The 21,015-nt window shown below is 45.4% G+C and overlaps 1 protein-coding gene across 2 annotated transcripts in view; it reads left to right on the top strand.

The window, feature by feature from the left end:
• Nucleotides 1–4,975, top strand: part of HOXD3 (homeobox D3) — a 51,636-nt gene extending 46,661 nt beyond the window's left edge. For both annotated transcript variants that reach the window (XM_072980485.2, XM_072980493.2), the window contains exon 5: nucleotides 1,984–4,975. In XM_072980485.2, coding sequence (XP_072836586.2) covers nucleotides 1,984–2,741 — 758 coding nt within the window. In that variant the 3' untranslated portion in view covers nucleotides 2,742–4,975. The remainder of the gene's footprint in view (nucleotides 1–1,983) is intronic.
• Nucleotides 4,976–21,015: the final 16,040 nt, after the last annotated feature.

The following is a 21,015-nucleotide window of genomic DNA, read 5'->3' as shown; positions in this document are numbered from 1 at the left end:
TGAAATGAGCCTGTCCCTCAGTGTATGCTGTGGCCTACAAAATGAGGCCTCCTTCAAAATCCATACACAAGTAGTGTACGTACAGTCCTTTGCTGTCAGTCCTATTGAAAGCAGTGTGAGTGAATCGGGTGTCTTTAGGGAGTTCCCTGATGCAAAGAAACCATACTTGGAAATGTCTCCTTTTGATCAAGAGGATTTGCTTCCCACTAAAGGTTTTGGACTGGATTAGTGAGAAAGGAAAGGAGAGGAAAGAAAGGAAAGAAAGGAAAAAAGAAAAGAAAAGAAGAGGAGGCAAGGAGAGGAAGTTGGGGGTTGGGTGGCTTGCTCCTTCTCTTTTGTCATTTCAGTTTAGTCTGCCAGGAGGTTAGTGTTTCAAAGTCGGTTGCCAGATATCCTTTATCCTAAGATGTACTTCTTCTTTTAAAGGGCCTCTTTCTCCTAGCACATCCCTGCCCCGTGAACATTTGGCCCTCTCTTGTTCTCACAGTTCTCACCTATTTAGAAGGCAGCATTTGGTTGCGAGGTTAGACTCCTCAGCTTTAGTGTCCCTTCTTATTCCCTTCCCTCTCTATCAAACTGATCTGGTGATTCTGAGAAACCACTTTAAGAAGTGAAGTGGGAGGGTGAAATTGGGATGGAGAGAGAGTTGCTAGGGCCAGAAAGGAGACTGGGAGCACAGCTGGCCCGACCCATGGCTAGCCATTTTAGGAAAGGCCTGCCTTTCTCCATCTCCACAGTCGATCCAGGCTTCTCTGTCTAGCCGGCTTCTGGTGAGTCTGTCCCTTCTGAATCCATCTTGCTGGAGGCCTTTTATGTTAGGAGGAGTAACTAAGGGGACTTCAATATGGTAGCCATGGTCTTCCTCCCCTTACTTAAAATCGGGGGGGGGGAGGGAGAAAGGAGGAGTGGTCCCAAAACCCCCATGGTTGGTCTTTCCTGATTTTGAAATGGCTGCCCACTGTGGAGAGGGGGGATTTCCGACCCCCTATGAGAATCTGTGCTGTTAGAGCAGTGCTTGGGAGGGCGTAAAGGTGTCCCCTTTGGCGGCCGCCCTCCAAGCCTGCGCCTCTCTTCCTTGATGAGACCAAACCAGAGAACCTTCTTGGGCTTTGGCAGGCATCGATCGGTTCTTCCAATTAAATTCGATGATTTACAGCTCTCCTGCCTGGAACTGGAACTTTCTTAGCCCTTTGAGAATCCCAGAGTTGAGCCGCAACCTTGGGACCTTCCTTTCCTCCAGGGCAGAGGAAGATCGAAGCCGATTCTCATTTTATAGGCTGCCGGGAGAGGGGGCAGGACAGGACTTTCCTAGGAAGTTTGGCTACGGAGAGGGGAGGCGGACGGGGAGGAATTAATTTTTTAAAAAAGCGAGCGAGCGAGAGAGAAGAATTTGGCGAAAGTGTCACTTGGCTTCTCCAGTTCCTAATTAGCCTCTCGCTGTTTGTCTCTGAAGCAGCAACCGTCCCTCTCATTTATAGAGAGCGCTCACGGTGCTGATCGTGGAGGTCCTTTTCTCACCCAGATCCACTTCCCTTTGAATGCTAGACTACAAGTTTTTGAAAAGTCTGAAATGGGGGTGGGGATGGTTGTGAAGAAGGCTCACTGCCCGATTGATGGAAGAGATTCAAAGCCGCTCAAGGTGGTGGTGGTGGTGGTGGTGGGAGGGTTATTAATTGTTAAAGTGCCCGTGGAGGTTCCACAAAGACCCGAATCGTCGCGTAGCACTGCAGACAGATCGGGCGGAGTGTAAATGGCTTGATTCCAACTGGGTGATAATCGCGATACCCGTTTGTACATTTTTCAAATGGCCCCCGAAGTCTTCCGCAGGCCCAGAATGTCAAAAGCAACTCTCCCTCCGCCTTCCGCCTTCACACTCCACATCACGCCACCGCACCCTGAACGCTATCAAGCGTTGTAAATCAACCGGCCAACCTCCTCCTCCTCCTCCTCTTCTTCTTTCTCTCCTTTTTTTTTTCCCGACAGGAGAGAACTGCGAGGATAAAAGCCCCCCGGGCCCTGCTTCCAAACGGGTCCGCACCGCCTATACCAGCGCGCAGCTGGTGGAGCTGGAGAAGGAGTTCCACTTCAACCGCTATCTCTGCCGTCCCCGCCGCGTCGAGATGGCCAACCTGCTGAACCTGACCGAGCGTCAGATCAAGATCTGGTTTCAGAACCGGCGGATGAAGTACAAAAAGGATCAGAAAGCCAAAGGGATTATGCACTCCCCGGTAGGCCAGTCTCCCGACCGGAGCCCGCCGTTGAGCGGCCCCAACCACGTCGGCTACTCCGGCCAGCTGCCCACCGTCGGGGGCCTGAGCTACGACGCGCCCTCGCCCACTTCTTCCTTCGCCAAGACGCAGCCCAACATGTACGGCCTGGCGGCTTACACGGCCCCGCTCAGCAGCTGCTTGCCCCAGCAGAAAAGGTACCCGGGCTCGGTATCCGAGTACGAGCACCACGCCATGCAAAGCAACGGCGGCTTCGCCAACCCCAGTTTGCAGGGCAGCCCCGTGTACGTCGGGGGGAACTTTGTGGACTCCATGCCAGCCTCCGGCCCGATGTTCAACATCGGCCATCTTTCGCATCCTTCATCGGCCAGCGTGGACTACAGCTGCGCGGCTCAGATCCCCGGCAACCATCACCATGGACCTTGTGACCCCCATCCCACATACACAGATCTGACTTCGCATCACACAACTCAGGGAAGGATTCAGGAAGCCCCCAAACTAACGCATCTGTAGTGGACTGGAACGGATTTGGAAAGAGAGAGAAAGAGAGAGAGAGAGAGAGATTGAGAGATTGATAGAGAGATGAAATGAAATAGGATGAAATGAAATGTACTGATGTTTAAATTACCTCACTTTCCCCCCATGTTACAGTACAGTTATTTTGAATACCCTATATATTGGTGGATTTTTTATTGGTTTCTCCCCACCCCACAAGCAGCTATGTTATCTTTTTTTACTCCTTCAGAGATTCCTAAATCCCTGAAAATCATTTTAGTTTTTTTCATTGTTTTTAAACAGTTTAAAAGCATGACAGTGCAATATCGTTTTTTAAAAAAATTTAAAACATCCCCACAAGAGAGTAATAATTGATAATGATTTACTGGAAGGTAAGCTTTAGAGACCCCGAAATATTAGCAGAAGGTGAGTCCTGAGGAGGAGTTTACCATAGTTGGGACCAAAACAGGAACTTATTTTGGATAGATTAATTTATAGGCTTTTTCAGCAATGTGAAAGATTTGGTTTGGACTTAAATAAGATGTATTTATTATTTTAACAGGAACTTCTTTTTTGTATCATTGATTATTTAACCCTGGTCTTCAATGTATTTATGTGGATATTTGTAGAAGGTTTTTCCCCCAATGCCTTCCTTCCACCCTAACCCTTCCCCAAACTTTGGGAGATTGATTCAGGTCTTTGGTGACTGACTATACATTTTCACCTATTTAGTATATTTGGTCTGAAATAGAAAGAGTAGTTTTGAACAGTTGTAACAGTGGCTGGTGTTTGTAGTTTATGTAAGGAATAAGCAAATTGTAAGTCAAATCATAGATTAATACAAAATGAAACATTACCACAAAGAGTTGTTAGTTTTTAAAAGCAAAAGCATTGCCTCAGAATGGACACTTTAATTTATTTCAGAGTGTTTGGTATAATTTAACTTCGAATTGAAAATAACGCACGTACATACAAACCCCTGATCAGCAGTGTTGTTTTCTTGCCTGTGTTGTATCCATAAGGCTGTTTGGGTTTTGGCTAACTTTGACAAACATAAAGTCTGCCGAGGTGGTAATATAACAGTGCAGTTCTATGCATGTCTACTCAGAAGTGAGACTAACCAAGTTAGATGGGACTCACTGTCAAGTAGGTGTAATATTGCAGGCTTACTGTCTGTCGCACAAGTCATTTTGTCTGGTTGTTGTTATTTTTTTCTGAAAAACAAATAAGCAAAAACTTCAGATAGAAGATTAGAGACAATGTAATATTGTTGATGTATCTAAGATTTCCACACCAATGCAGGCTTTTTTTAAAAAAAAAAGAGTCAATTTCAGTTGTTCTTGATATTACTGTTATACTTGTTATTGTTCTTATTGTCATTATTATTATTATTATTATTTATATATTTATGCTAATCATAAATGAATTTTCTACATGTCACTGAAACTCGCTTACTTTTGCTGAATAAGGAGGGAAATAGAAAAAAAAACTTTGAATGAAAATTTGACAATCACAGAGGAAAGACTGTGTTAGGGTGCAGGAGAATAAATCCATCTGAAATGTTCAGAATGGCTTTCAAGGTAGGAAATGACTAGATCTATCAATATTTAATATAGTTTTCTGTAGCAGACATTGGTACAACCCTTGTGTAAACAAATGTTTCCGCCGAGGGCTTAAAAGGAACAAGAAAAACAAACATCCTTCTTTTCCCCACCCACTTTTCCTCTTTATTTATATGTTCAGTTTAATCTCTTACTGTCTTTATAAAGCTTTTCTCAACGTAAAAGTGGCATTAGTTACATGTTAGAAGCGATACATGCCCATTAATTCAAGAAGTGTTCCTTATCGCTTCGAAAAGCCTTCAGTTAAGATTCAGATCTTCTGAAATCCCACAACAGAACTGTAGCAAAACCCCACTTTTCAGTTTGACTAATAATACTACTCCATCTCTCCACATCCTGTTGGCAACTCCCGCATTTTTATTTATTTTATTGTTTTGTGTAAGAGGTTTTTATTCCTACAATGATGGCTAAAGCAAAGTAAGGAGATTTCATTCAGATATTTATATGCATATGAATGAAATATCATTACTTCCCCTCATTACTGATTATTTTTTATTCTTTACATGTCATGTTAGTAATGAGAAAAGGTGGAAAATGTATCCTTTTGTTAAATTTCTCTTTTACCCAAGTGTTGTAGATCTGTAAACACAACAGAATAAACAGCTTCAAATGAAGAAATATTTTAACCACTCTTGGATCTAATATGGCTTTCTATGACAGTTTTTCTTCCAGCTTTTTTTGTTTTTAACTCACAATAAAATAACAAATAATATGCACAGCTGGTGAGTTATAATAACAGCGAAAATTATTTCTAACAAGTCTTTTGAAAAATACCGAGCAATAGAACTGACTGTTCAGATTTCCTTTTATACTCCTTGTGTGAGGGCATATTTCATTTTCCACGGGAATAAATCAAAGCAATGCCTAAGGAGTCCTGCCTTGTAGGCCCTTTATGGTAAGCAATGTCACTCAATAGGCGTCTGCTGACTCTGCGGGACTCAGAGGTCCAAGTGTTATCCACAGTTTAATGTTTTATAGGCTTGAATTAAAATGGTGTCTAGGCTGTCTTGTATTATTATTCTTTCTTAAAGCCAGGCAAAGGGGACACAATAATGTATAACCATTCTGGGGAAAGAAGAAAGAAAGAACTTGGAATTTGTTTTGCAATCTGTTTTCTTTTTAAATGCTACAAGACACTGGATTGGTGGAGTCATACGTTTAATTTCCATATTTTAACATTGCATTGTCAACGCTTGCAAACCTGGGCTCCTGTTGCAGACATTATCCTAGCAGCCCTGCGTAACATGATGTGTTCATTCCTTCCTTCCTTTACTAAATGAATGAATGGTGATTGTGTACGTGGCTGTGGATAGAATAAGCTTGTAAAGCATGGACCAAGCCTCTCTGAGACTAACCCCAACACTAGAAGCAAATGTCTGTGCTCCACTCCTGGCTTTTTGCCTTCCTACAAAAGGACAGCCACAGAGACGCCCCAAGGCTAAGCAAACTGCTTGGCAAGAAATCCCCACTGATTCCGCTGCAGGTTACTTTCTGGTAGACAGCTGTGAGGATCTGTGTCTCAAAGAGAAAGGGACAAAAATAGAGAAGTGGGTGTGTATTTCATTGGTGTTAATGGCAACTCTGTCGGGTTTTAATGTGACTGCTTTACGCCTTAAAGACATTTCTGGCACAAGGTTTTCTTGGCTTTGGCCTGTCCTTCAGATCCTCATAAATTATAAACAGCTCATTTTTATGCGGAACATAAATTCTGCTTCATTGGGCTTCCCAAACTATTGGCTGATCTGAATAAAGTGGAATGTGTTGTAAGGCGGTCCAATATTTTTCACTCCCACTTACACACTTTGTTAAGAGTTGGCAGCTCTTTCCCCATGGCTTTTCTACAGCAGTAAGAGAGAAGCTGGAAAATAGTAGGGTTGGAACCTTCATATTAACTTAACTTGGTCTTATTCCAGGCCTTTGCAATAACTGACTGATTCTGAAAATGTGCTTTTTGAAGAAGCCACTATACCCCCCTCAATGGGTCTCCACAGGGAGAGTGAGGGAGTTTTGCCCACCCCCATCTTAAATGAATTTATTATTTTAAGGTATACAGGCAGACACATTGGTTGAAATCCAAGTAGTAAATCATAACTGGAGCAGGCCTGTTAAATCAATGGAACTTACACCAAATCCCCACTGATTCAACAGACCTTCCCTAGTTGTGACTTACTGCTGGATGCAGCCAAATATCCCAGAGAATTATGTTAACATGCTAGTATGCAGCTTCCCCACAACCCTTGGAAAATTTCCTGTGGACAGTCTTGCCTCCCTTGCATCTTTGGAAGGTTAAGGACAAACAGAAAGGGGAGGCCCTTTCATGTAACTGTTTCAAGCCTATTTTTTAAACCTTTTGTTTTGGAAGCAGGAGAGATGCTAAATGTGTCCATTGTTTTTTCTCTATGTGTTTATTTCATGACAGATTTATTTTTAATTAAGGAAGGAAGGAAGGAATTGCCTACTCTGTCTCACAGTCTCAAGTGGAACTTTGTTACTGATTTCTATTGTTTTCAATGGCATATGGGATGAAATTGAGAAATGTAGAAGAGAAATTATATTTTCCTCATGATTATGGCCTAACCCTACTTTCCAGAAAGCAAGTCTCTTTCAGTGAAATCAGTTGGGCTTACTTCTAAGTAAATGTGTTTACAATCAGAACCCTCCCCAACTCAGGAAAGGAAGGCCAAGCATTTCTTCCCAGCTGCCGCCCCCTTGTCTCTTGGCCTGCATATTGTCTAACCACTGCCTAGCATCTCTCTCCACCCCCATCATTTTCTGCAAGCTCTCCACCCCCATCTTGCAATTCACCTAACAATGAAAACGCTGAAGGATAATAACGGAGTAGAGGCGCTAATATCAGGAATAGATTGCAAAAGCAGTGATAATTCTGCTGGAATAAAACACATTCCATGCTCAATACTGAGATCATGCCATCATCAACCAAAAGGCACAAAAAATGAGAGGGAGACACATATGCACAAAAAACTCTTAAGCTTTATAAAATATTATTTCTTCTTCATCAGAAGAGATTTTAGAAGGAAGAGGGGAGGGAAAGAAGTGGAATACAGGTCTCGTCCTTGTCTGGTTTTTGTTTCAGGATGTAAGGTAGGAGGAATGCTGCAGACAAAGAAGTGAGTCTCACCACTAGCTATTTGCAAGTGTGCTGGCTCTTCTACAAAAGGAAAGCACACACTGGGAACCAAGAGCCTTGTGAAGAAGGGCGGGGGGGGGGGCGCTGCAAAGCCTGATGCTTATGCCAAAAAGTCTTTGGGGTTTCCCAAGGCTCTGGCTTGAATCCTGCTGGTAGTCACTCTAGAACAGACATTTCCAATCCTTTCTGGCTACTCTTTCAGGAGTTTTTTTTCAGGTTCCAGAGCCTGTCAAACAAGAATAACATGAAGAGAAATCTTTCAGAAACTTCCCACATCTTTCAATCTGTGGCCCCCCTTCAAATGTGCCATAGCTCCCCCCCCTCCGTCGTATGGCCCCAGTTGAGAATGGCTGGTCTAGAAGACAGGAGTCCCTTAAATAAATGAAAGGTCCAGAATTGCTAACTCTCATTTTAGCAGTAAACTCAGCGAGTCTACCTCACTTGGGACCACGGATCAGCTTGAGACCTGACTTTTGCTGCGCGTACTTAGAAGTCTGCCCCTCCCGAAATTAGGCATGCAGGGCTCCCTTGTTCCCCAAAGTATTTGGTTTGTATCGTGGAAGGACGAGAAGCTAAGTTTTGAAGATGGCGATTGTGGAGGAGTCATCTGCCCCGTGGAAAAATATTGCAGGGTTCCCCCGCTGACTGTGGGGCGATTAAAAACGGGGAGGAGGGGGGAGAAATAAACAGCCATGGGGGAAGAAGCATTTACTACAAACGAGATCGGGGTCCCACCGATCAGAAGCAGGTCTCTCAGACTGGGAGCCGAGCCTCCCAATTCGGAACTAACCCGCCCCCGGCTATCCCCATGCCCACTCGGCGAACCAAGATGGCCGCCCGCCGCTGGAGGGACCGCGCTACCGTCGCTCAGAGGGAAAGATAGCGCGAGGGGGGGCGCCTGGTCGGGCCTCCTTCCTCATTGGCTCGGAGTGAACCCCGTAGCTAAGCAACCGCCTCGGGACGATCGGGCGCCGCTCGGCGGGGTCACGCGCAAGGGCGGGGGGGGAGGAGGAGGAGGCACGCTTGGCTGGAGCGATTGGCCGCGAGGCGAGGAGGAAAAAAACGGCCGCTCGAGCTGCTCCTGGACGGGGGTGTGGGTGTGGGTGTGAGTGGGTAGGTTGCTGTCTGTCTGTCCCTCTAAATCCCCCCCCCCGTTTACACAGAGAGACCGCCGCATTTCTTCAAACAAAGGGCCCTGGACGCCATCTTGGCCCAGGAAGAAGGCAGAAGCGAGGCCGCAGCCGAAGAAACTAAGCCGGCGGCCCTTTATTCCCCCCCCCCCCCGGGCCGGGTTCAGGGTGCGATCCTGCCTCGGTCTGCACGTTTTTGCTCACAGTTGGCCTCTGCAGCAACTCTGAACTCCTTTTTCCTCATACCTTCTGCTCTGTTTTCTTTCTTTCTCTCTCTTGTGGAAATGTTTACAAACCAGATTTCCAAAGAACTGAACAACCCGAGACACAGGGCCACAAACTACTGCACGTGTGAGATGCAGCCACACGCCACTCACCGGCCAAGGCGGCATGAATGTTGGCACTTGGGAAGTCCGCGTTTCACTGTGTTTCCCTCGATATCTCTGAAGAAGTGGGCCTGTCTATGAAAGCTCACATTAAAATATAACAGTCTTTAAGGTGCCATGGGGTTTTTTTTGTCTTTGCGAGCGCGTGTTGCTCTGGTCCATGGAGTCACAGGACACGACTTAAGGACTAAACAACAACAACAAGCCCGCCCATCGCGGTAGGAGGGGAATTAAATCGAAGGGGAAACGGGAGCAAAAGCAGTTCAAAACCCAAAGGGGTGTGTGGCCGGACCAAGTACTGATGAAATAGCCTCGTTTTGCTTCGGTTCTTCAAGGAGAAGAGTGCAGGGTCCCGCCCAAGATGCCCTCCAGAGGGATGCCAGAGCGCCCGGACTCACTCACCTTGCTGGGCGGATGGCCCCCTGAGCCGAAGGAGGGCTGCTCCGACCACAGTCATTTACCTGAGAGTAAACCACATGGAGCCCCTCGGGGCTGACTTCCAAACAAGCACACGAGGAGCGAGTCCTGGTGCTCCCTCCCCGGGTGCTTTTCTTTCGAACAACACCTCCTATCCCACGGAATCCAGCCGGGCGTCCCCACTTAGGCTTGGTTTGTCCACATCGCACCAGACCTGCTCAACTTGGGGCGAGAGAAGCTGGGCCTTCCTTCCGTGGGACAGCATGCATAAGATCGGGCAAGACTCACGGACCCCTGGATTTTTTTTTATTTCTCCCCCTCAGTTTCCCTTAGATGGGACGAGATTGTTAAAACACCCTGAAGACTGCGATTCTACTGCTGGGAACTGACCCGGTTGCAGATTAATGACTCGAGAGTAAGCCTTCCGAGTTTCATTTACTTACTTCCCAGTAAACACAGATTAGCTTCACTGAATACTGCGGGATTTTTAACACGCCTAGGATGAGGCTGCCTAGAGGAGTTCCTTAACATTGTTGGTTGTTTATTATATAAACATGTTAAGGTGCAACCTTGGGCATGCTTATTCAGAAGCCACCGTACAGTGCTTCGTTCCAGAAAACGGCTGCTTAAAATTAGTTCCCATATAGCTTAATAGAATTTACTCTCATAAAAGTGGATGCAGGATGACAGCCGAGTCTTGGGGAAGCAGCGCGAACCAAGGGGTGCTTACTTTGAAGTGAGTCCTGTCGAGTTCAGTGGAGTTTACTCCCAAATGAGTGGGCGTAAGATGGCAGGCTAGAGCATCTATTCATGAGCGAAGGTGGCTAACCTTTCCGAGGTTTCACATTAATCTCAGTCATAAAACTTGTAGTGTCATTTTACTCTGCTATTTTAGTCCTTGTGTTTCTTTTCACCGTCCTACTTAAATAAGCTTCTCAGCGTTTCCTTGCTATTGGCCGATTTATTCCGCTTATCAAATGGTCGTCCTCTTGGAAAGAAAGGCGAGCAGCTCTTGTGTAGGCTGGCGGGCGGGTGCAGTAACAACACTAGAAAGTGTTACCGGTCCACCTCCAAGATAAAAGGGAACCGCTCGAATTTAACCCCTTCCTAAACTTTGCCGGTAAGCAGGCAAATACCTTTCTCTTCAGGCAAGCCTTCCCTTATTAACTAGCTGCATGCGTCCGTGTGTGTTTCTTTCTTTCTCTTTAATATTTGTGTACATATTGTTCCTAGCTGTAATATTGCCTTTTAAGGATGTAAGATGCTTCTTTATACTCATTGTTCTCAGCTTTAAATGTTATCTTTTAATGTTGCAAGCTGCCTTGGGTCCTTTTCAAGGAGAAAGGCTGGGTAAAAATATTTAAATAAACGGAATAAATAAATTCACTGACATCAAAGAAACTTTATTTCCACAAAAATGCTTAGGATGGAAGTATTGTTTATTGAGCCCCTTGGTGTTAGATCTTCATCTTTAGTAGCCCATATACAACCATTATAATCAGTGAAATGTAATAGTGGGGGCCATGGGAGGAATCCTCACAGGTTTGTCTGGAAAAGTGAGTTGTAAATGTAATATACAAAAGTACAAACTACTGTCTTGGAGGTCTTAAAGATGCCATGACACTTTGTGTTTTTGTCCTGTTTTATTTTGGTTATTCATTTTGTGCATTGTTGAACCAATCTTAATTCTTTGCAGCTACAACTAGGGTTTGGGGGGGGCGATGGTAAAAAATTTAAGGTATTTAAACCAGAAATATTTTTCCCTTTTACAAGTGGGAATTAGGGCTGGAAATAGTTTCATAATGGTTTCATGCCATGAACCTACAGCGGATGCCAAGTCACAGTGTGACCTTAAGACACATTGACAGAAACATGATGCCTGCACCTGGGGGAAACTATTTAGTATTCAGCTGCATTTGTGGTTTTGTAGCCCCTTCTGGTCACTACATTTTAAGAAATATATTGACAAACTGGAGAGTATCCAGGGAAAAATATCCAAATAGAGAAGGCAACAGGGTACCCAAGTCCTATGAGAAACTGTTTGAGAGGGGTATGCTTAGTCTGGAAAACAGAAGATGAAGGGTAGAGGAGATATGATAGTGGTCTTTAGGTATCTAAAATGCTGTTAGGCAGAAGAAGAAGAAGCATTGTTCTGTATTGCCGACAGCCATTCCCAACCATTTTTGGCCATGGCCATAAACACAATATGAAAGAAATATAGGCCGAATCAGGATTGTATAAGTTGCATAGTAAACTTTATAAGGTGGTGTGTGAAGAACTCTTTCCATTCTATGGCCTCCTTCCAATGTGCCAGGACACACACACGCATCCCAGCAGACCATATGGCTCCAGCAGAAAATGGGAGATCTAGAGAATAGAACTGGAAGTAACTTGGGCAGAAAGTGCAAGGAATCAGATCTGGGAAATCTTCCTAATACTGTAGTAGGAACTGTTAGCATAGTGAAACATATTTCAAGAATGGTGTAGATCCTGCAACACAGGGTTGGATCAAATGACTTCCCTAATCTTTCCAAGATCCACCTTTCCAATAGTTTTGCCATCCCTACTGCTTCCCAGGATCAGTGCAATTACTAATTGTAGATTGAATGTGGGCTTCTGTCCAGCAATCGTGGCCACACAAAAATGCTGCTAAGATTTGTTGACATAATGCACTGTAATTGTGGAGTTGGGAGGGAACACTGTTATTTTGGGAAATCCATTACTGCAGCACCTCAGATAGGTGGACACTGAGCTAGTGCTTCCAAGGCAAAGGTACGGAATTTTGGTGGCTCATGGGTGTGTGTGTCAAAAATCCCATAAAGAAAGAAACCAAAAGTCCATTTCCATTTTTATTTTCATTTTGTTAAAAGATGATTTAAAAAAAACATGTGAAGGGGCATGGGAGAATCCTGCAGCCTGTTAAAAAGGTAAGTCATTTGCTACAGGAGACCTCCAGGGGCAGAAGTATAGCTTTTTGAGCTGGAAAAAGAGGAAGCTAAAGGACAATTGAAGACTACAGAAGAAGACTATAGAAGAACAGAGACAGGGTTCTGACTCCTGTCCTCTGAAGATGCCGGCCACAGGGACTGTCAAAACATTAGGAAGAAAAACTTTCAGAACATAGCCAAACAGCCGGAAAAACAACTACTATAGAAGAAGCCTTGGGCAGCTGCCTCAGGGCTGCATTTTGCTCACCCTTCAACTTCGGACAGGTGGCTCCTTTTTTTTTTCCTTTCCTAATGTTGAACTCCCCTGTCTTGTAACTTGAACCCATTGGTTCAGGTGGTATTCCCTGGAGCAGCAGAAAACAAATTTGCTGTAGCATCTATGTGACAGTCCTTCAATATTTAAAAAATTAACATCTCCATCATCTCTTCACCAGGCTGAATATATTCAACTTCTTCCTAGAAGAACTTAGGCTGTGACTATAGAATCACATACAGTGGGATTTGCTGCAGTTCTGGTATGGGTCAATTCAAAATATATTTTTTCTTCTGATAACATGACACAAAGGCCAATTTGAATCAGTCTGTCCCTTTTTTCTCCTCCTACAGCTTTTTTCTCTCTGCCATTGGGCGCATCTACTTTTTCTAACCTGGAATGATTCAAACAGGCTTTCCCCCATGTGATCAGGTGATTTATTCTTGTAAAGATGGAGGAGCATGTCTGTGAGTGGTTTCAACAACATAGACAGTTGGGAGTGTGATGTTTGGGATCTTGGGAATGCCTGCTCCAGTGTTGTTTACCCTAAAGCATCCTCCAATTTTGAATTATTATTTTTGCTATATTACCTTATCACCAGTATTGATATATTAATTTAGTGCTAAATCACCTCTGGATGAGAATTAAAGATAAACAAACAAATAAAACAGAAAGAACTGAGATGAACTAAAAGACGTTTCTGTGGTACAGTATGTGGTATTTCTGTACATGTTAAGAAGAACTTTGGAAGGCAGCCACTGTTTACAAAAGACTTTACAACCCTTTCAAAACCAAGTGGCTTGACAGAGAACCATTAAAAGGTCAGCAGAGGCAGGTCCAAAGGAAGGAAGTTTTCATTCACACTTTGCCAAACAGCAGTCAAGCTAAACTGGAGGGCTGCAAGGGAAAATCATTGTGGCTCTTCCCATAAAGTCATTCACGGAAAAGAACACAGTGCAAGGGGAAGAGTCTAATTCTGGCACTGCAATTTAATTCCTCAGAGTGCCTCATTAGCCTCTTAACAGGACTTGACCAATGAAAGATGGAAACTTCTACTTTGTTTCTTGGGCTAGGAAGTTGGCAAAATCAAGTGGCAAAACTTTCTTTGGGTTAAGGATTATCATTATCTCACAACCTAAAGGGGGAGTTTGGTTTCAGAAAGGTTCTGAAGGACGCTGTTCCAGTCACTGCTGAGCTTAAACCAAAGGCTATAATGTGGATCAACTCTTCCAGCATATGTTACCTCAATGCTCTTAATTGCAACATCTAAACTTACGGAGAAAAAAATCAACTTTTAAAATACAGGAGCAGACTCACAAGGGAAAGCGGGAAAACTACCAAAGAATCCTGACATGGGACAAGGGACGTGATCACTGGGGAACTGTAGACCAGCGCCATGTGGCCCCGTCTGGCTGGCCCTGCCACAGACTAGAAATAATTCTCCACAACTTCCACACACCACCATTTAAGATTTGCTAAGCGACTTATAAAATCCTGTTTCGACCTATATTTTTTTCATATTGTGTTTATGGCCATGGCAAAGAAAAAAAAAGAGAATGGCTTCTCTATTGGATGGAGTACAACTCCAGGCGGTCCATATTTAACCCAAAGCATCAGGCTTCTTCATCCCGGCCCATGACTGGACCACTTTGGACTTTAGACAGAGGCAGTTGGTGGGCTGCGTGTTTCAATAACGTTCCACACTTTCAACTGGCATTAAACTCGTGCATGAAAAGTTTTGCACTTCATTCTGCTGGAATTCTGCTGGAATGCTGGTGGGAATGGTAGGACTGGATTCTCTCAGTTCAACAGCTCCCACTCAGCCAGTGCAGGCTTGTGAGTTTACTGCTCAGCAGGTTCAGCCCTGGTCCTCTTGTAGATGCAGTCCTGGGGCTCAGGTGGGAGCATCCGTCCCAGACCAGTCAAGGCAAAGTAGAAGAGCTTATAGCCTTTTATCAAGGTCACAATAGCACCTCTTTGGTTTCTGAGGTGGCTTTGAAAAGGAATTCCATCCTCACCTCAGATCAACCATTACAAATGCATAGAAAAGGGACAATTTATTCTGAAAAACAGATGAGATTTTGGTCAGAGATTCATTCATCCATCTAAAATGCAAGTTGGCAGCCATGCCAGTCTGTGCTCACAAACAAACAAACAAACAAAAACCAACCCCCTACCAAAATCTCCAGGCTATCCACAACGAGAGAGGCTGTCTGATTGACACTTCAGTCATGAGTCTCCAGCTGTAATAAACCAAGCCTTCCACCGTACTACACCACAGCCAAAGGAGTTCTGTTGCATCTTAAAAACTAAGTTTTTTTCCCCCTCATGGCATAAAAAGTTTATGCCACAAATAACTGTGTGAAGTACACAAAGTGCCACAAGACTGATTACAAGGGGTGCTTCACAGGCACCCAAGGGGATTCTGGACATTGACCTCAGTGGGCTCTTTTACTTCCAAGTCGGTCTGTTTCAAATGACAACTGGCCGTGGCCAAAGAGAGCTTAGGTAAGCGAGATTTCCAGGCGTCCTCCAGCAACCTCCACTTAAATCAGCCTTGGGGTACATTCAGCCTTTTGTGGGCTAGAGCCCATAAAAGGTAACGCCAAATAAAACGTGGGCTCTACCAGAGACCACAGGACTCCCTGTTTTTAAAACAGTAAGGCAACACAACAAGAATTTGGCGACTTTATTCATTTTAAAGAGATTATCAGCGATGACCCACGGAGCTTGGAGAAGTTATTTTGTAAGATTACAACAAATTGTAAAGAGAAAAAAACCCACCCAAGCAGCTCTCTACAGAGAACTGCGCTCTTTCAGAATTGGGAAAACTGTGGATTTTTGTCTGTTTGCTTTTTTCTTTTTCTTTTTGGTTGTAATAATAGGGTTTTTGGTTGTAATAGTAGGGTATTCTTACTTACTTCCAAGTAAACCTAAACAGCAGTGGATGGCGACAGTGTGAGTGCCCTGTGAGTGATTCCCGCACGCGTGTTCTGCTCTTGCTCGGCCGTCAGGGCCAGGGGGAGAAGCACTTTTGCAAACTTCCGTGGCTACATTTCCAGGGAGAAGTGGTCGGGTGCCTTCTTTTTCTTGGCGCCGCCAGGGCACTGCTGTGTCCTGCCTTCCAAGCAGTCCTCATTCATTTCGGACAAAACACAACACACATTCACACACACACAAGCCGCCCGCCAACACGACGGTGTCCGATCACCCAGCAGGCACTGGCTTAGGTTCCCCGCGTTTGCCAGCGGTGCCCGCGCCCACGGCCAAGGCAAGGCGCGCGGAGTCACAGACCCCGGGCAAGGCTCGTGGGCGCCACCGGCCGGGCAGGGCCGAGCGGGCGAGGAGAAAAACAGGGCACCGCGGCGGATTTTCCCGCGTGGCCCGAGGCGAGCCCTCCTGGGCGACCACGTGGCGGGCGCGGGGCGCGCCTTTCTGGCACCTCGAGGCGCCTTTGGAAAGACGCCTGCTGGCCGCCGGGCCCGAGGGGGGGGGGTCCTTTGTCCTGAGGGACGAGCCGGCGGTGGCTCGGGCTGCACCGACGCACCCGTCTGGCCGCGGACCGAAGCCGGGCTCGGCGGGGCGGGGGCGGGGAGGAGCGCGCCGCCCTGGCTGGGAGCCAGGCTTGCAGAAGGAAGCCGGAGGCGCGGCGGGCGGCTTGGTTTTCTTCGGGGCTCATCAATCACACCGCACGGGCCCTTCTCCCTCGACAGCAGCCCCTCCCGCTTCCGCTGCAGTCCGGGGCCAGCTTGGAATCGAGCAGGAGACGGAGCCGAGGCCAGGCAGGAACCGACGCGCCTTCCCTCCCGCGCGCAGAGGGTCTCCTGGGTGGCTGGAGAGCGAGAGACCCCCGGATCAATAGTCTTCCTCTCCTCCTCCTCCTCCTCCTCTCTCTCTCTCTCTCTCTCTCTCTCTCTCTCTCTCTCTCTCTCACTCACACACACACACACACACACACACACACACACACACACACACACACACACACACACACACACACACACACGAAGTACAAACAGATGGGATTGGGGATAAGAAAAAAGAAAAGGTACTAGTTAGCTATTCTCGCTTTCCCTCCGCGTAACTCTCCGCCACTAGAACCCCGAAGAGTGAGAGCCACGTTATCATTAGGAGAGAGACGTGGAGCCTTTACAGCTGGACACAAAAACTAAACTAGCCCCCGGGACTTTTAAACACCCAGGAAAACATGTGCAGGGCTCCAGCTTTCCAGCCAGTTTTTGGAAGTAACTCTATGACATCTGATGCCCTGTTTTTGTTTGTTAGCGTGTGCATGTGTTTCCCCAAACTGTGGGGAGAATAGGGAAAGAATGACTGAGCTGTGGGAGATGAAGCTCCAACGAATATTGCTAAAATTCATTCCCAGTTCTCAGTGTGTAATAACACAGTACATCTCTCCGTGTGAAAAGATGGTTAAAGAAAGCAACAGCGTTCTGCAGGGCTCGCGTGCAGAGATACTTTGGAAGCTGCTTCTGGAAAGCAGTCATCAGTATAACAATGTAAATCAATCAAATGGGAACTGTCCTATCTTTCCATCTAGTCGCAAATGTGGATTGTTCTGGCATTTCTCCGTGTCCCAAATATAATTTTGTTCAAGAATGTGAGTGGGGAGCCCCCTCAACCCCGCCCCACCCCGGACTCGATTGCTAGAGGCACTCCAAATACTGTTGAACTCTAGTTCCCATGAGCACTAGCCAGGCTGGCCAGTGGTGAGGCATGATGGGTGTAGCAGTTTATTGACTCTAGAGCAGTGGTCCCCAACCTTGGGCCTCCAGATGTTCTTGGACTTCAACTCCCAGAAATCCTGGCCAGCAGAGGTGGTGGCGAAGGCTTCTGGGAGTTGTAGTTCAACAACATCTGGAGGCCCAACATTGAGGACCACTGCTCTAGAGGACTGCATGTGTCCCACCCCTGCCATAAACTGTAATTAACGGATGTCAAGGCTGCTGACTGACCCAAGTGTATCCTTTTCTAATGGCTCATTGCTAATGCTAAAGCATTTTCTCTCTCCCATCTGTAAAAGGAGGTGAGGGTGGTTTAAGAGTAAACCACATTAATGATTATAATACGTTTTTCAAAATAAGTGCTACATCCTTTAATGCTGTCAATGGAAAGGAATAAAGGCCAGCCCATTAAGCAATTTGGCCTAATTGGTCCTAAAACATGCATAGCGAGTCAAGAAAGGTACCTATGTTTGTGAGTTGCATCAAAAATAGACATCTTAAAGACTTGGATCTTCAGTAGAGTTGATGATGTTCCAACAAGTTGACCTACCATTAAGCAGAGTAGGGCGTCTTTCTCAGTGAGATGACTTTGAATGCCATGAAAGAGCAGCAAGTGATTAGCTATTTGGTTCATTACAAATGCATTTTTATAAGTTGCTTATGGTTTTTTTTTTCCTGTCTTAGATGCCAAAATAATTTGAAACCAACAAGGCATTCCCAAATGAATTTGTTTACTGAAGTATTTGAAATGACTTCCTAATCCCCTTCTACTGAGTCCAAATACTTGAACTGCCCATGTGGGCAGTTCAAGTATTTGGAATGCCCACGTGGATTTGTTTTGAAATGCTCACATGGATTTGAAATACGTATATACAGACCACTGTGTGAGTCACTTTGCAGGGCAATTATATTTCCAGCTATAGAGTTTTTTCTGTGTATGCATGATCTAGAACTGTAATGGTAACTGCAACTACAGTCCAGTAACAAATATGGTATTCGGGGAGAAAATACATTTACTGAGCTTGTGCCAGCTTGGCATGCTCAAGGCGTGTAATACAACACATCAGAAGGACACTTAATTTAGAAATAACTGCATTTCAGCAGAGAATTATTGGTCATTTGCTTGATATTAAGAGGACAGAAGGGGAAATGGGTCTTAAACTGAGAGGGCAAGTATATAAAGAAAGGGACAATTGCTAGTTTTGCTCTTTTTAGGTCTGTACTGGACCAGTGTTAGAGGAAGGATATTTTAATTGCATTAATTTCTTGAATGTTATATATTTATTCTCTAGGAAAGCCGCTTGATGTTATGTTACTTATTCTAACTTACATGAACTGCTTTGAAGATTTATTGAGCATACAGTCAAGATGCAAATCTTAAGAAAATCAATCAATCAATCCTGTTCTTTCTCTATCTGTGTGCTGTTGCATCAGAACTGAATTATAATGGTCCTAACAGGGCTTTTGAGGTAAGTGAGATATTTAAGGAGTGGTTTTTATCAGGTCCACTCCCCCAGTGAGTTTCCATGTTCCGCATAGATGCCTAATGTATTTCCACATCATCAAAAGCACTAGCCACTTTCCAAGTTTTCAAATAGAGAACATGATGCTTCTTTTGGGAACTAAGCAACTTGTGGCCCTCTAAATGTTGTCGGACTACAACTTCCACTGTCCCTTACTGTCACATACAGCACTGATGGTACCTGTCTGTCATGGGTTTGGAGGGAAAGTTCCATCCTATGGGGAGTAGAAGGCGGGACATCAGGGGGGAGGAGCTGTACTGTATATATATTTGGAGCTTGTGTGGAGAGTTAGGAGTTGGAGTCTGTGTGTCAGACTGAGTACAACTGTGTGTCAGTTAGTACATACCTGATAGGTTCAGGTTTCTATTTAGGTAGCCAGAACTGATAGGTTCAGGGTCTGTGCGTTACCTTAAAGGGTTCAGTGGGAACCAAGCTGTTGTATGTGTGTGATTGGGGTTATGCCACGTTACATTATCCTATTTACCTGATTCTTTTATTTACCCTGTTTGTTATTTCAATAAACCTTGTTCTTTTATTTAGTAAAATCCATTCCTGGTCTGTGTGACTCCTTACAGGGAATGGTTGGTGGCAGCATAAGTATAGGGTGGCATACTCCAGTAGGTCTGGGGTTGCTACATTGATTGGTGTCCAGCGGTGGGATACGACTAGTCCAGTTGTCCAGTGGTCCAGCAAAGCCTTGGCAAGTGTGCCCAGAGCAAGGGGGGTCTAGTCAGGGACAATCTGAGGGCGCGTAGGTAATCTTCTAGGCTTACCTCACGGGGAGGTAGGCTAGTGGAAGAACGTGCCAACTCAGATTTGGGGGGACTAGATTAGGGAGCTCTGAGGCAACCCGTTTTGGCGGGAAAGGGCTGAAGCAAAGCTGCGTGAGGTAACAGTGATCTAGCCTGTCTGCTGAGAGGCCTAGCAGAGGGGGTGGATTCTGCCTGGCAACAGTTGCAAGTTAGTGCTGAAGGAACAGCAGCAGTCTATAGAAGGCTGTTTCTGAGGCAAAAGGAAAAAAGTCGTCGTTTTATTTTGAGGCTTGACTTTTGAAGGCAGCCTGTTCTGGGGGGGGATTATGCCCTTGACTCGAAGCCAGATGGCAGAAATGGGGGAAGTGAGAGAACCACAGGGAGACCAAGGTTCTGAGGAGGAATTTGGCTCAGTGCAGGAAGAGAGCATGGGAGAACTGACCTCAGAACTCAGGAAAATGCTCCTAGCCCAACAGCATGAACTGAGGGTGAGGGAAATGGAAAAAGAAGAAAGATTAGAGAGAGAAAGAATGGAGGAAAAGGAAAGGGAGAAACAGAGACAATTTGAAATGGAATTGGAGAGAGAGAAAATGGCGTTTGAGCTGAAGAAGCTGGAGATAATGAATAGAAATAGTAATAACAATAATAATGAGGGGAACCCAGGGAATGGGGAAGGCAGCCTGTCTAAAACTGACCTGAAGAAATTCCCTGTGTACCACAAGGGAGATTGCCCTGAGGTGTTCTTTTCCCTCGTGGAAAGAGCGTTTGTGGACTTCTCAGTAAGGGAAACTGAGAAGATGACCATTATGCGATCTTTGATCAGTGGCAGCCTGGCAGAAGTCTATGCAGAGATGCCAGTGGAACTGCTGAAAGACTTCGCTGAGTTTAAAAAACTGGTGTTTGCCCGACATGGGATAAATGCGGAACAGCTGAGGCAAAGATTCAGGTCACTCACAAAAAAACCAGAGCAGACTTTTACCCAAGTGGGGGCCCAACTGGTGAGGTTGCTAGAGAAATGGCTGTCTCAGGAGGGGACAGAGACCTTCCAGCAGCTCAAAGACCTGATAGCGCTGGAACAGTTTTATTCAGTCCTGCATGGGGAACTAAAGTTCCATGTGAGGGAGAGGAAACCTAAATCGGTGGCAGAAGCGGCAGAGATCGCAGATTTTATTTCCCAAATAAGGAAGCCCTTAGGTGCTGAGGGGAAAACTGTGGGTAAGCCCAAAGAAACCTACAGCAGGTACTCTCAGGGACCAGGGAAAAACCAGCAAGGGGGAGGGGCCCATGTTGAAGGGAAGCCCTCAGACATGAAACCACCAAGACCTCAGATTTTGGAGGGAAAACCAAAACCAGATGAGAAAGACTCCAAGT

The sequence above is a fragment of the Pogona vitticeps genome, chromosome 1, assembly GCF_051106095.1.
Source record: "Pogona vitticeps strain Pit_001003342236 chromosome 1, PviZW2.1, whole genome shotgun sequence".
Taxonomy (NCBI): domain Eukaryota; kingdom Metazoa; phylum Chordata; class Lepidosauria; order Squamata; family Agamidae; genus Pogona; species Pogona vitticeps.
The sequence above is the reverse complement of the archived record's forward strand: the minus strand, read 5'-3'. Positions and strand labels throughout refer to the sequence as shown.